The 16,033-nt window shown below is 40.9% G+C and overlaps 1 protein-coding gene across 2 annotated transcripts in view; it reads right to left on the bottom strand.

Annotated features, from left to right (window-relative positions):
- The window catches only part of PCCA (propionyl-CoA carboxylase subunit alpha), a 402,470-nt gene that overhangs the window by 381,406 nt on the left and 5,031 nt on the right, over positions 1–16,033 (bottom strand). For both annotated transcript variants that reach the window (XM_035003107.1, XM_035003106.1), the window contains exon 2: positions 9,126–9,203. In XM_035003107.1, coding sequence (XP_034858998.1) covers positions 9,126–9,203 — 78 coding nt within the window. The remainder of the gene's footprint in view (positions 1–9,125; positions 9,204–16,033) is intronic.

Consider the following 16,033-nt stretch of genomic DNA (forward strand, 5'->3'; position numbering starts at 1 on the left):
ATATTATACATTTGTTCATCTACAACCAGGTTGCTACTAAACTCATCTGGTAGGATCTGGCCCTATAATTACTCTGTTAAAGCATCAACTGATTAGGTTCGGTAAATCATAAGTGGACTATATAAACTCTCTTGCCAAAAGATAATCTTCAAATGGTATTTCTGAATGCTAAAAAATTTTAGATAGAATTGCTTGACCACTTAATAATTCATATTCTAAATTCAGGGAAATTCTAAATGTCATGAGTTGTTTATCAAAGGAAAGTTTGATATAATTTTTACACCATCTTTGTTGGGCATTAAATGGTATTTTCAATAACTCAGAATAGAAACTAATTACGCTTATATCCAAAGATTCCCAGACCAAGCAGGTTATGCTAGTTGAATACACTGTTAAGTTTGAATAACCATATTCTGAAGCAGCTGAATCCTCATAATAGAGTAGTTCCATTCTGTGGGGAGCTAGAGACCTCAATTCTAAGCCCAGCTTTGCCACTAAGGATAACCTATCTGACTTGAAGCAAATCAATCTCTGTAGGTCTTTACTCCCACATATAAACTGATAACATTCTAAGGGGAAACTATTTAATAAGGTTCTCTTACTATTCTAAAATTGTACAAGCTAATCCTTTTAAAGAAACACACAATTACAGGGGTGCCTGGGTGGCTCAGTCCTTAAGCGTCTACCTTCGGCTCAGGTCATGATCCCAGGGTCCTGGGATCAAGCCCCGCATCGGGCTCCCTGCTCTGTGGGAAGCCTGCTTCTCCCTCTCCCACTCCCCCTCCTTGTGTTCCCTCTCTCACTGTCTCTGTCAAATAAATAAAATCGTTAAAAAAAAAAAAAAAACACACAATTACAAGTAATTTGGATACCTTTTTAGTACACAATTATTTCTGGGTTAGTAAATTGTTATAAGTTAAATAGAACTATAGAAAAAGTTTTAGTTACATTTCCAAAAGAAAGTTAAAGCTATATATGATCTAATATAACTGAAAGCAATATTTTAACCCAACAGGGAGTCACAATCTCAGCACTGGAAAAGGCTTTCAAAGTCTTGGCTGAACCTTCATGTCACACATGGCTTATTCCACCGAACTGAGAGAAGCCTCTGCCTTAAAAATTGGTAAATCCCTAATCTGATAGAATCCTGAATCATTCAGAGCCTTGAGCAGATGGACCCTTAAAATATCCTAATCTCACCTCAAGCATGAGACTGCAAAATCATCTGCCATTCTATACCCAAATGGTCATGGTAAATCCCTGTTGAACAGTAAGAATATACAAGAATATACAGAATATACAAAGAAAAAAGTATACTTTTTTGAACCACATTTTAAAATGTCCATTTTTATAAGTATTAAACAGATGCCATCTGATAAAAACAGCACAGTGAAGTTACACATGCAGCAACTGTTACAGCAAATATAACAAATTATAACATTATAGGGATTAAGAACTCCATCTTAATTTTTATCTGAGTGGCAGAATATAGTTAAGAGCCAGTCTGGAACCAAAGTGCCCAGGTTGGAATCCCAACACTACCACGTGTTCTTGTGTGAGCAAGCCACCCTTTTTTTTTCCTCCTCCCTTCCAAGTTTTTCTTTAAATTCAAGTTAGTTAACACAGAGTGTCGTATTGGTTTCAGGAGTAGAATGTAGTGATTCATCACTTACATCTAACAGCCAGTGCTCATCACAAAAGGGCAAGCCACCCCTCTTGACCCTCATTTCCTAGTGCGTAAAAGGTAAGAGTAAGAGTAGCACCTGCCAAAAGAGGCTGAGAGAGCAGGAATTAACACCCTTCAAGTGTTTAGAATAGTGCCCAGCATACAATATATCCTCAAGAGGTGTTAGCTACAGCTATGATTATTCACTCCTATGGGCCACACACCACACTGTTTTTGACAAATCTAGGAGTGTGAACCTACCGAACAGGGAAAAATCTGTATCAAAACGAGTATCTGCACCTAATGCGTCTTCTCTGTGCAGGGCCTGTGACAGTTAATTTTTCGTGCAACCGGACTGGGCCACAGGGTGCCCAGATGAAACATTATTTCTGGGTGTATCTGTGAGGGTGTCTCCAAAGGAGACTAACGTGTGCATCAGCGGACTCAGCCCCGTACACTGCCCTCCCCAACATGGGTGAGCATTATCCCACCCATGGAGAGCCCGAGAGATAAAAAGTAGAGGAAGGGAGTGTTTGTTCTGCTTTCCTGATTGAGTTGGGACATGGGTCTTCTCCTCCCTGGGACTTACTGACATGACACCACTGGTTCCCAGGTCCTCAGGCCTTTGGACCTGGACTAGAATTACACCACCAGCTCTCCTGTGTCTCCGGCTTGCGGGGGGCAGATCATGGGACTTGACCTCAATTGTGAGGCAGCAGATCTCCATATTATCTCCTACTGGTTCTACTTCTCTGAAGAACCCTGACTAATACAGGACTATTAATACCAATTAGTACACAAGCTAAATAAAGCTAACCGTATCAATTAACTTTCCATACATAAGATATTCTTCTAAATAAATATATGTATATGGTTCAGGGTTTAAAAGGTACCAAAGGTGATATACTATAGAGACACCCAGGTCTTTGCTCCAAAGGTAACTGCTATTACCAGTTTCCTGTATATTCTTTCAGATAAGCTAGGATTATCAAAGTATATACAAATAAATTTACACCAATTTTAAAATTCCCTCCGTATCAAAAATTACAGGTAAACACCAAGTGCATCTGACAACTTCAATGTACAATCTGGTGCCATCACAACAAAGCGTGGTAAGTGCTATAACACAATCATAGCCAAGAGGCTGAAGTCAGTGCAGAGAAGGAAGAGTGAACAGCATGTGCTACGGCAGGGACATTGAAAGCAGAGGGTAGCACTGAAAACAAGTAATTTTTTTAAAGATATATCTGGGGAGAGGGGAGCAGGAGGGAGAGAGAGAATCCCAAGCAAACTCCCCTGACAGGGAGCCCAATGCAGGGCTCGATCCCAAGACCCATGAAATCATGACCTGAACCGATATCAAGACTCAGAAGCTTAACAGACTGAGCCACCCAGGCGCCCAACGAGTAGTTTTTAATATACCTAAAGCACAAAATATGTGCAGTGGAGTTGTAGCAAAGCTAGGGTAAAAAAAAAAAAAAAAAAAAGCCAGATTATGAAAGGACTTATATGCCATTTAAGGAATTGGACTTTATCCTGTATGTGGAGAGTCACATGTAAGGCACTCTAAAGATATTCTAAGGGAAACAAACAAACAAAACAACCTTTAAATCAAGAAGCTGAATCCTGAAGACAGAAGGGCTCTCAGGTACCAGGAGAGATAAAGAAGGACTTTTGCAGCAGTGGTTCTCTGTGCTAATGATGTCACCCAGGGTAAGAAACAATGGATATTTCCTGAGGATTTTTTTTTTAAAGTTATCTCCTCTTAGGGGCGCCTGGGTGGCTCAGTTGGTTAAGCGACTGCCTTCAGCTCAGGTCATGATCCTGGAGTCCCAGGATCGAGTCCCGCATCGGGCTCCCTGCTCGGCGGGGAGTCTCCTTCTCCCTCTGACCCTCCTCTCTCTCATTCTCTCGGTCTCAAATAAATAAATAAAATCTTTAAAAAAAAAAAAAGTTATCTCCTCTTATTCCATTCTCTATCCCTCCTTCCTTCTTTCCCTTCCACATATTTGTATCTTCATAGCTACGGTCTAAAACCACCAAGGACCCTTCACTCCATTCAGAGCCTGAGAGAAGGGCTGAGCTGGCCCATTCCCCTGGGTACTTGAAGGAATGACCACAGAACTCCACACAGTCCCTTACCAACACTTCCTTTTTTTTTTTTTTTTTTTTAAGATTTTATTTATTTATTTTGACACAGAGACAGAGAGAGGGAACACAAGCAGGGGGGGTGGGAGCGGGAGAAGCAGGCTTCCCGCCGAGTAGGTAGCCCGATGCGGGGCTCGATCCCAGGACCCTGGGATCATGACCTGAGCCGAAGGCAGACGCTTAACGACTAAGCCACCCAGGCGCCCCCCTTACCAACACTTCTGACAAGGCTCTAGCACAGTGGGTAAATCTACTGCCTCAGGAGAAGCCCAGGCTTGAGTTTACAGCCCACTTACACTTATTATCTGTGGATTTTGAGCCTGTTTCCAAATGTACAAAACCAAGTTGTTAAGACTACTATTAAGCAGGGGCACCTGTGTGGCTCAGTCAGTTAAGTGTCTGACTCTTCTTCTCAGGTCTTGATCTCAGGGTTGTGAGTTCAAGCCCCACATTGGGCTCTACACTAGGCATGGAGCCTACTTAAAAAAAAAAAAAAAAGACTAATATTAAGCATTAAGCCGCTGACATTTAGGACACATGCTTTCTACATGCCAGGTACCAGGACACATCCCTTCTGTGCACTCTCTCATTTCATCCTCACAATAGTCCTAGGAGGTCAGTTGAGCACATTCCCAATTTACAAATGAGAAAACTAAGGCTTGATGAGGCCAGCATTTGCTTAAGTCACTTAACCAGGTTCACAGGGGAACTGTGAACCAGAGCTCACACCCAGATATTCATGTCAAAACACACCAGGATGTAACATGATCAACGGGAGAAGCTTTAAATTATTAATTTAATTTTAAATTATTAATTATAAATAAATATAAATTATAAACAAATTAAGATCACGTCTGCTGTACCAGGCATTCAATAGTACTATACCAGCTCACACTAACCTAAGGCCCACTAAAACCTCCTGGTCTTTTTCTAAGCAGATTACTATTAAATTTTCCCTATTCTTATGAACATACCTGAAACAAGTTGACATGTTAAAATTCAAATTGAAAAAACTGTATTGTATTTTTAGTAATTAAATTTTACCCGATTTCGACTTGATATGAGTCGCTGATAAAATGTGGAGTGAAAAAAGGAGTCAAAGGCAAGTTCAGATGACAATTTACTTAACAAAGATCAGATCTACCTGCACTTAAAACAGGAACAATAAAGTAGAACAAAGAGTACAGTATTTAATGAATGGCTATAAGCAAGAATTCCTAGAAGTAGAAAGGCCCTCTACATGAGGGCAAACCTTCAATTTGGTCTGAAAGTCCAACACCAGTAACGACCACTAGGTGCCAGAAAGTATCATAGACTTTGTCAAGACTGAGCACACTACACAGTTTCTCCACAATTACCTCAGGAAAAGGTACAGCAAAGGAGATGGCAAATGACGTGGGGAACAAAGGCCCAAAAGAAATATAGAAAAAAATTAAACTTCCTTACAACTTATGGCCCACTGACAAGTGCTTGGGACAGGCAGACTGACCTTCCTCCAGGAACTCAACTGCCTCAATGTCAATACTTTGCTAGAGGCAAAAGGCAACCTTAGCTTGACATCAGCCCCTCCTCCAGTATCCTGTACGTCTTCCTTAGTATAAAAAAAAAATCCCTTTGAAAATTTCCTTTATCTTTACACCCCACCCCAAGATATATGTTAGCAATCATCCTCCAAACATATGGCCCACTGATATCCACCTGAAGGGTCTCATGGACTAAGGTTTTACTAGACTATAGTAAATGACCCTCAAGGTCCTGGAAACCTAGCTTCCAAATTCCTTAGACACTTCCACTATCCCTAAGCCCCTCCCAACTTGAACGGATATAATCAGTCCCTCCTCACAACCCCAGTGTAGCTCTTTCTGCCCACAGGTCCTGTCCCCCTGCTTTAATAAAACCACCTTTTTTGCACGTCTCAAAAATTCTTTCTTGACCATTCGCTCCCAGACCCCAACATCTCACATCGGCAAAGGTAGCAGGCAGATCCGATTTCAGACATTTACAACAAAATATGTACCTTAGTAGATTCCAAGGGGAAGGGGAGGAGCTCTTCAAATTTCCTAAACCGACAGTTATACATATTTATTTTTAGTAATTATCAATGGCCACCAATGTGAGGGGTGAATCAGCTACTATTGTAAGCTCACTATGAGGTTATGGCAAAAACAAGTCTCAAACCAAACTCCACCACACATACATTTATGAACAGAAATAAAAAGGATCTTAAGTGGGGCACCTGGGTGGCTCAGCTGGCTAAGCATCTGCCTTCGGCTCTGGTTGTGATCCCAAAGTCTTGGGATCCAGCCCCACATTGGGCTCCCTGCTCGGCGGGGAGTCTGCTTCTCCCTCTGCCCCTCACCCCACTCTTGTGTTCTCTCTCTCAAATAATAAAATATTAAAAAAAAAAAAAGGCATTAAAAAGGATCTTAAAATTTGCTGGATAAGCTCAGGGAAGGCTCAACTTCCTTCACTCTATAATGCTCCAAAAGACTGCATGAAAGTTTCACCTGAGGCAAATACATCAATATTCTGATTTGGCTAGCCATACTGTCAGACTCAAGCTATGGAGAACCCCCAGACAAGCAGCTAAACACAGGACGTCATTTAGGGATCAAGCATAGATTCTATCTTAAAGGTAAAGAATGGAAGGCCAGCTAGACTATTACATTCTGCTACTTCAGCAGCTAAGAATTGATATTAATAGCCAGAACACATATCTTGCATACCACTATTTTCATCAATGACAGCCCATTCCTAACACCTATTATACTAATGAAGAAGGCTACCAGAGTTAACAGGGAGAAAGACAGCTGAACCCTTTGTAGTATACTGTACCACCCCCACTCTGGAATATGACCTCTAGTACAAATACTAGCTAACCACCCCCTAGAGTGTTTCTAGTTAGGACAGCTCACTACCTCTAGATTGGAACTCAAAGTATGTGTCCAGAAATGCACAGACATACATGCACCCCAAGGCATACTGTCTATGCTGAAGTTTTCATATTAAACCATGGATTTCAGGGCACGTGTGTGGCTGAGTCGGTCAAGCATCCAACTCTTGGTTTTGGCTCAGGTCACGATCTCATGGGTCATGGGATAGAGCCCCATGTCCAGCTCTGTGTTCAGCGGGAAGTCAGCTTGAGATTCTCTCCCTCTACCCCTCCCCCTATTCACTCTAATAAATAAATCTTTAAAAAATTAAAAAACATAGATTTCATAACAGGGAATTAATCACAGCTAATTCATTTGAACCAGTGCTGTCCAATAAAGTAACCACTAGCCACATAAGGTTACTGAGATCTTCAAATGTGGCTACTCAAATCAAGATGCCAGAAGTGTAAATTATACACTAGATTTAGAAGGTCTGAATGTAAAGTATCTCACTGATACTTTTTATATTGATTATCGAAATAATACTTTAGAGAGTTAAAACATACTATTAAAATTTTTTTTAATGTGGCTATTAGAAAATTTAAAATGATATGCCCTGCAATTGTGTCCCCATTATATTGCTATTGAACTACGATGGCATAGACCTTTTCTCCAAGCCTCCAGAATTTTTTTTTTTTTTTTAAGATTTTATTTACTTGTCAGAGAGAGAGAGCACAAGCAGGGGGAGAGGGAGAGGGAGAAGCAGGCTTCCCGCCGAGCAGGGAGCCCGATACGGGGCTTGATCCCAGGACCCTGGGATCATGACTGAGTCGAAGGCCGACACTTAATAACTGAACCACCCAGGTGCCCCAAGCCTCCAGATTCTTTTGAGTAGTTTTATATACTTCAAGAGATGATTTAGAAGATACCTTCGCTACTTCATTCTCAAATAATCATTCACCAGTTCTACCTTCATGATATTCAACTTGAACCATCTCCTAACCAAAACTCCCTCCTGCCCTCTTTGAGGCCTTCACTGTCACAAATTATGTTTTATCTCCACAATCACCACTTCAAAAATCTATTATTTCAATAGATAATCAATATAAAAAGTATCAATGAGATACTTTATATTCAAACCTTCTAAATCTAGTGTAGATTTTCAAACCCCGTTCTCATATTACAAACCTCAACCATTATCCTATATCAGGATTTTTATTGGAATTCCCTTGTCCCTTGGGGCGCCTGGGTGGCTCAGCCGTTAAGCGTCTGCCTTTCGCTCAGGTCATGATCCCAGGGTCCTGGGATCGAGCCCCACATTGGGCTCCCTGCTCGGCGGGGAGTCTGCTTCTCCCTCTCCCACTCCCCCTGCTTGTGTTCCTGCTCTTGCTAACTCTTTGTCAAATAAAACTAAAAAAAAAAAAAAAAAAGGAATTCCCTTGTCCCAAAATTTACAATATATAAAACTGCCTTCAAAATAAATCCTATGAGGGCGCCTGGGTGGCTCAGTTGGTTAAGCGACTGCCTTCAGCTCAGGTCATGATCCCAGAGTCCTGGGATCGAGTCCCGCATCGGACTCCCTGCTCTGCGGGGAGCCTGCTTCTCCCTCTCCCACTCCCCCTGCTTGTGTTCCCTCTCTCGCTGTGTCTCTCTCTGTCAAATAAATAAAATCTTTTAAAAAAAAAAAAAAATAAATAAATAAATCCTATGAATATTAAGTAAATGAAAAAAAAAAACAAAAACAAAAAAACGGGGCACCTGGGTAGCTGAGTCATTAAGCATGATCCCAGGGTCCTGGGATCGAGCCCCACGTCAGGCTCCCTGCTCAGCAGGAGGCCTGCTTCTCCCTCTCCCACTCCCCCTGCTTGTGTTCCCTCTCTCTCTTCTCTGTCAAATAAATAAAATCTTTAAAAAAAAAAAAAAGTTTAGGGGTGCCTGGGTGGCTCAGTCGTTAGGCATCTGCCTTCGGCTCAGGTCGTGATCCCAGGGTCCTGGGATTGGCCCCGCATCGGGCTCCCTGCTCACCGGGGGGCCTGCTTCTCCCTCTCCCTCTCCCCCTGCTTGTGTTCCCTCTCTCGCTGTGTTTCTCTCTGTCAAATAAAAAAAAAAAATCTTTAAAAAAAATAAAAAATAAAAATAAAAAATAAAAAAAGTTTAATCAAAATCTCTCAAATGCCTAGAATTTAAGAATGTTACATTATTCTGCAGAAAACAAGGGAAACACTATAAATTTATTCAATTTTTGGTATAGATACCAAAATTTAAGACTGGTTATGGCCCACAATGAGAAAAAGGAAGATTGAGCACCTATAAAACCTATGATGTTAGAGCAATAATTATACATCATTAATAAAATTTAATCTGTCCAGTGAACACAGCATGGAGACAAGAAAGTAAAACCGTAATAACTTTGCTATTCAAAGTATTTAAATACTTACTTTTTCATTAGAATCATATCCAGCTGAACAGAGACTACGGGACACCATTAAGTGCTGTCTTGAGTAGTGTGGAACACGCTACAAAAAAAAAGTGAAATAAATTACAGATACCTGAATGGGCTTTAAAAATATTTTTTTAAGGTAATTCTTCCAGTATGCTTCTACCTAAAATATTTTATCAATACATGTAGTTCTAAGCCACATGCCAACTGTAGAAGATAAATCATTAACTACAGTCCTATCCCTTGGGCACACAAGAGAAACCTAAAGGCATCAAAAGGATCTCTAGAAAAATAAGAAAAAAAAAGAAAAGTAAAATAAGAGTCAATGGGTCAATCTTAATTACAGAGACAGGGGAAGGGAATTAAAGAGTGCACTTGTGATGAGCACTGGGTGATGCATGGAACTGCTGAATCACTATACCGTACACCTGAAACTAATGTAACACTGTGTTAACTGGAATTAAAAAAAGGTCAATGGGTCAAATAAAATTTGAAGAAAGGTCTGATTATGCAGACTGACATGGCAGGATCATAAGGTCACATACCACACAGAACTTTATACAACATAAAACAAGAGTCTTGGTCTTTCAGGGGCTTCCATTTTAACAGGGACTGGAAAATCATATTTTTTGTTTGCTGATGTCTTAAACATGATTTCTTATTTTTTTCTGGTACAGTGAAAAGGTTACCAATTTCACCTCTAATCCACTATTATAAATGTTTGTGGAAAAAATATATCTTAAGGCTTTAAAACATGAAGAATCATCACTAATAAAATTTATAGTCAAAGGTTTAAGAAAACAATTTACCCAGTAGTCCCTGATAAAGCTAGACAACCCCCCCAAAAAAAGAAAAGAAAAGAAGGTGGGGGGAGTGAAAGACAACTAGTACTACCCCTTAGAACTTTCTAAGAGGACAACACAATTAAGAAGCAAATGTTTTTATAGCAACATTTTTCAATAAACTCAGATTCATATAATTTGTAAAGCATCAAGCCCCAAATTACAAAATGTAATCTTAATACAAAAGTGAAGGTAATAGGGGTGCCTGGGTGGCTCAGTCGGTGAAGCAACTGCCTTCGGCTCGGGTCATGATCCCAGGGTCCTGGGATGGAGCCCCACATTGGGCTCCCTGCTCGGCCGGGAGTCTGCTTTTCCCTCTCCCGTTGCCTCTCCCCACCCCACCACCCCCACTTGTACTCTCTCATGCTGGCTAGCTGGCTCACTCTCTCTCTCTCTCTCTCAAATAAATAAAATCTTTTTTTTTTTTTAAAGTGAAGGTAAAAGATAAGATACACTTTATACAATGAAGCCCACAGTACCAAGTAAAAGGCTAGTTAAGAAAATGGTCTGAGACTGGAAAACACACTCCGTACGCCCTCCCTTTTAAAGACGGAAACTCACTCTTGCACACCTTCACACATCCCTGTAAGTTCAAGAGTATTAGGCCCAATTTTAAAAATAAGTAAACGGAGTCTAGAGATTTTTAATTTATCAAAAGTCCTCAGGCTAGGCTGCAATGGTTCCAAGATTTAAGCATAGATCTATTCAGAGCATTCTGGAGTTTATTTTGAGAAAATACAAAATAACGGCACCTCCCACATTAACACCAATGTCTCTGCAAAGACAGGATTTGAGGAGGAAAAAAAAAAACTTACCAGGAGGGTCTCACCACTCTCTATGTGTCCAAATAAAAATTCAGTCTCCACTGCCTTCAGCTGAACAGCTGTAATTTAGCAACTTTACTCCTAGTCAGACTTAATAGGATAAAGGCAATACTTCTTCCCTGGAAATATCAGGTCTTGTGTTTACAGCCTCAGCCAAAGCAGGAAACAAACTAAGAAAACAAATTCTAAGAATAAAGAAAAGCAAAAGCTCCCTGGGAATTTCTCAGATTTACTCTGCTGCAAGGCAGCACTGGGATATTTACACAAAGTAAATAGCATACCAGCTTCCTATCCATTTTATAAAATGTAACAACAAAATAGTTTACATTTTTACAAATGCTCCCTAATGCTGTAAGGCACATAATGGTCTGCTCCATGAACAGATCAACATAATCCTTTTACAAAAGACAAAAATCAAACCTGTGTCTTTCATCACTAACAAAGGCTATAACTGATTCCTGAGGGCAAAAACCAAATGTGCCTCTTCCAGAGACAAAACACAACATGGGATGGACATTTCAGGTATTCTAATTAGCTTCGGAGAATGAGAACAACAGTGATGTTTATGTCTGGGGAAGGGAACACTTCAAAAAGCGGCCTAACACCCAGCAAAGATCTCTGGGAAAAGAAATCGGAATTCTAACCCAAACTCTAGGACTTGAGCAAACCACTCTGAGCCCTCTGCTCTCTGCTAAGAAATGAAAGCTGGATGACTTTTCTATAAGGTCTCTTACTAACCTAAACCACTATTACCCAAAAAAACAAGAGCACAGCCCAGGGATATCTAACAATCCTCTGACGATCATGAGAGGATATGCAATCAATCCAACCAAAGTCAACATGCAGGCCAAGAATGTGGTGACCCGGATCTCTCTGCTTAACTACTCTGAGAGGAACAAACAAAAATGCAGAGCTACTTGGTGGAAATAGAGCTAATTTCACAGATTTTAATAAATATGAATTATGAATATGAATTATGCATTAAGTTTCTAGGCTACCTCTGGGAATAAAAACCTCAGGACTCTATTAGATGAGCCCATGAAGAATAAGCTAAAAGGAAAGTTTCTCTCCCAGAACCATTCAGAAATCCCAAGTGGCCAAGCTCTGAGCAGTATTTGGGTCAGTTGACTCAATTACACTATACTTACTTTCAGGAAACTACCAGTAACCCAAAACTAGAATAAAATATATCTACGCCACAGTTCCTACAACTAAATCCACTCTATTACAAGATACACCTGGCCAAAATGTAGGACCTGTAGCACTGTACTATGAGTGATTGAGCTGGAATCTTTTTATGACTATTTAAAATACTTGATTCTGAAGATCTAAGACTCTTACCACCAGTATAAAAAAACAAACAAACATAGCTTGTACACATGTGAATTTGTGGTAATGTGGCCCGAAGTATTAAAAAAACATGGATTCCCCTGGTTAGCCAAATAACTAGAAGTAGAAATGGTCCAAGCAGAACTATAAAGAAAAAACAAGTGTTTGGGCCATTTTCACAGTGAGTCTGAACTGGTTTGTAGTTGGCCCCATAAAGGCTATCTTTGTTCCTGTTTACTCCTGACAGACCTTCATGGAAGCCCAAAGTTATAAAGAACACAGGTCAAAAAATCAGACAATTTTGTGGAGCTACAAGATTAAATTTTTCTATTGATATTTTAATCTCTACGCCCAACGTGGGGTGGAATTCACAACCCCAAGATCAGAAGTTGCATGCTCCAGCGACTGAGCCAGCCAGGTGCCCCTAAATTTTTTTATTTATTTTATTTTTTTATTTATTTGAGAGAGAAAGAGAGTGAGCAGGAGGGGGGAGAGCAGCAGAGGGAGAGGGAGAAGCAGGCTCCCCACTGAGCAGGGAGCCCGATGCAGGGCTCGATCCCAGGACACTGGGATCATGACCTGAGCCATGATTTTTTTTTTTAATACAGAGAACAATTAGTAGAAATCCACTAATTTGCTCCTCTACAGAGAATTTTATTCTTTTTGTTAAGCATATAACAAACTGGCTACAAGTCCAGCCCAAAAAATATTTAAAGTAGGCTCCACGCTGGGGGCTTGAACTCACAACCATGAGAACAAGACCAGAGCTGAGATCAAGAGTTGACACTCAACCAACTGAGCCACCCAGGCACCCCCCAGTCCAAATTCTTTTAAGGTACTCCTAAAACAAGGAGTCCTAGGGAAAAACCTAAATCAACTCCAATTATAAAGACTATTTAGCCTATCACAGCCAAAAGGAGAAAGGTCGGTGTGTACAAAATGACTTCCCAATAACTCTTACCATTGGTTCTCATCTACAAAATAAAGATTTCCTATATTTTCCACACTTAAAAAAGAAATGGCTAACAGGGTGGCACATGGCAAGTAGCAGAACCTTCAGAGTCACAAGACCTGAGTCAGCTCTTAGCTCCACTGCCTCATAGTTACGCACCACTGAGCAAATCATTTCTCTGGACCCCAGTTTCCTTTTAATAAAATGTGAAGACACCTCCTGGCTTTCCTACAGTTGTTAAAAGGATCACACAAACCTTTATAAATTGTAAAGCACCAACAAAATGTTAAGAGATTACTCAGTAAGTCCAATTATGCAGCTGTCCCCTTCTTAAAGTTGTACCAAACCATTTGGGAGTTACCATTAGAGTAATAATAATCAAGAGCTCTGGTCCAGACTCAGATGGGCACGTTATAGTAAGCATACAGTAACTGTTACCCCAAAAAAGGGAGAAATGCTACAGCTTTTCAACAAACTGGTTACAAGCCCACCAGCCATTGCAAAAGGGGAAACAAATATGTTTTTCTAACAGAGCACCTACTTTCACATTCTGGACATGGCCTCAGGTGGCAGCCCAAACTAGTAAATTTAGTAGGGTTATCTTAAAAAAAAAATAAACAAACACTAGTTTAAAAACAAACGCTAACAGAAAAACCAAAACTGTTATTTTTAACACGTCTACAATGGCATTCAAATGGATACTACTACAATCTGTTAACAGGCTAATTCGTTATCAGGATGCATTCTGCTTCAAAGCAGCAGCTATCCTCAAAACTGGGGATTAATGGAGCCATAAGGTGATCTTACCAAGGTAAAAGTTCAACATTAGCAAATGCTTCAGCTTCAAAATTTCCAAGAAAAGTTCCCCTCTGTGTTTCAGGACACGGAGCTGGGAAGCATCAGCTGAGTATTTATTGCAGCATTTTAACAGCCCCAGAGCGACCTTCTGAGGGAACGCCCTCTAAAAACCCTTAAGTCAGGCTTTTTCACTTAAGCACGGCTTTTTCTTCAAAACAGACATTGACTATTTATTTAGTCTTTGGGGCCTCACTAGCCGGCCCAATCTTCTACGGTCTAATGCGACCTTCTGTCAAGAGGGAGGCTGAATACCTGGTATTTGAGAGATGATCAAATCTCAAGATTGATTCTCTGGCTCTGCCTCCACAAAGTTAGAGCATCAGGAACCTATATACATCAACTCTAAAATGTCATCCTCCCACCCGGCTCCCCTACCAGGCCATTCTTCCCACCCCACCTGTAGCAGATGTCGTTGGGGCCCATCCAGAGCCTCTTCAGCAGGCAGCACAGCATCCCCAGCTGCTGTGTTGACGACTCACAGATCACACCTGCTCCCTAGTCTGGCCAATGTGCCTTAACCAGACAGGAGTTCTCCATCAAGCCAGGGAGCTACCCCTTCTCAGCCCACAGCCAATGACTGACTAGCAAGGGGGTTCAAAAGGCCCTCTCCACTCACTTCATGGTGGGACCAATTCAGTAGTGCAATCTGGTTAAGAACTGGCTGTCCAAATATGGCAGCCACTAGCCACATACAGCTACTGAGCACTTGAAATGCACCAGTCAAGATTCCAACATGCTCCAAGTATAAAATACACACCAGATCTGGAGGCTTAATACCAAAACAATGCAAAAGACTTCATTAATATTTTTTACATTTATACGTTGAGATATTTTGAGTATACTGAGTTAAATAAAATACACTAATATTAATTTCACCTTGTTTTACTTTTATTTAAGATTTTCTTATTTGTTTGAGAGAGAGAGATGGCACAAGGGGGAGTGACAGAGGGAGAGGGAAAGAGAGAATCTCAAGCAGACTCCGCACTGAGTGTGGAGTCCCACATGGGGCTCAATCTCGCGACCCTGAGATCACGACCTGAGCCGAAACCAAGAGTTGGATGCTTAAGCAACTGCATCACCCAGGCATCCCCTTGTTTTACTTTTTTAATGGGAGTACTGGAAAACTTTAAATTACATTTGCAGCTCACATTATGTTTCTATTGGACAGGGCTAATCTAGAGCAGGGTTTCTCGGACTTTCCCGTGCAACAATATCATCTGGAGGGCTTGTGAAAACATTGCTGGGCTCCATCCCCAGTTTCTAATTGGCCAGCCTGGGGTGCAGCAGCAAAATGTGTATTTCTCACAAGTTCCCAGGGAATGCTACTTCTGCAAACTGAATCCCCACTTCGAGAACCACTGCTCCAGAGCTCCCATGTGGGACGAGACTAAAGCTAATCTCCAGCTGGAGCCCCTTCCTTGCTTAGCTTTTTTTCCCCCTGCACTATCCTGCTTTCTTTACGCTTCTGTTGACCACCCCCTGGCACAAAATCCCTTTTCAGGCTCTGCTTCTAGAAAACCTATCCCACCTCCAACACAACTGTTTTTCCACAACTATAGCTTTCACAAAGGGCCAGATAGGCAGAAACCAAGGAGATGGGTTTTTGTAAAACGCTGCAGTTTTTGTAAAACAAGTATCAAAGTTATTTATTGGATTGCTAGTTGCCCCTATATAATGTATTCTATGCAGGCAATGCTAGGACAAGGTCTATTCATCCTGATGAAGGAATGTTCCTTATTACCGTAAGACATGGACAGCTTTATGGCCTACTGCTTCCCTCTTTTCTGTGGCTACTATGGAGTTCAAACTACCTTTTGTGCCAAAGCCATATAAATTTGCTCTTTATCCTTTTTATTAAATTTGTTAATATGGTGGGCGCCTGGGTGGCTCAGATGGTTAAGCGTCTGCCTTCGGCTCAGGTCATGATCTCAGGGTCCTGGGATCGAGTCCCGCATCGGGCTCCCTGCTCCTTGGGAGCCTGCTTCTCCCTCTGCCTCTCTCTGTCTCTAATGAATAAATAAATAAAATCTTTAAAAAAAAAAAAAATTTGTTAATATGGTATAATAAAAGCACTGAAGTCAGATTTGAGTTTGAATCTTAG

This window comes from Mirounga leonina, unplaced genomic scaffold (assembly GCF_011800145.1).
Source record: "Mirounga leonina isolate KUSES-001 unplaced genomic scaffold, KU_Mleo_1.0 Mir_127, whole genome shotgun sequence".
Lineage (NCBI taxonomy): Eukaryota > Metazoa > Chordata > Mammalia > Carnivora > Phocidae > Mirounga > Mirounga leonina.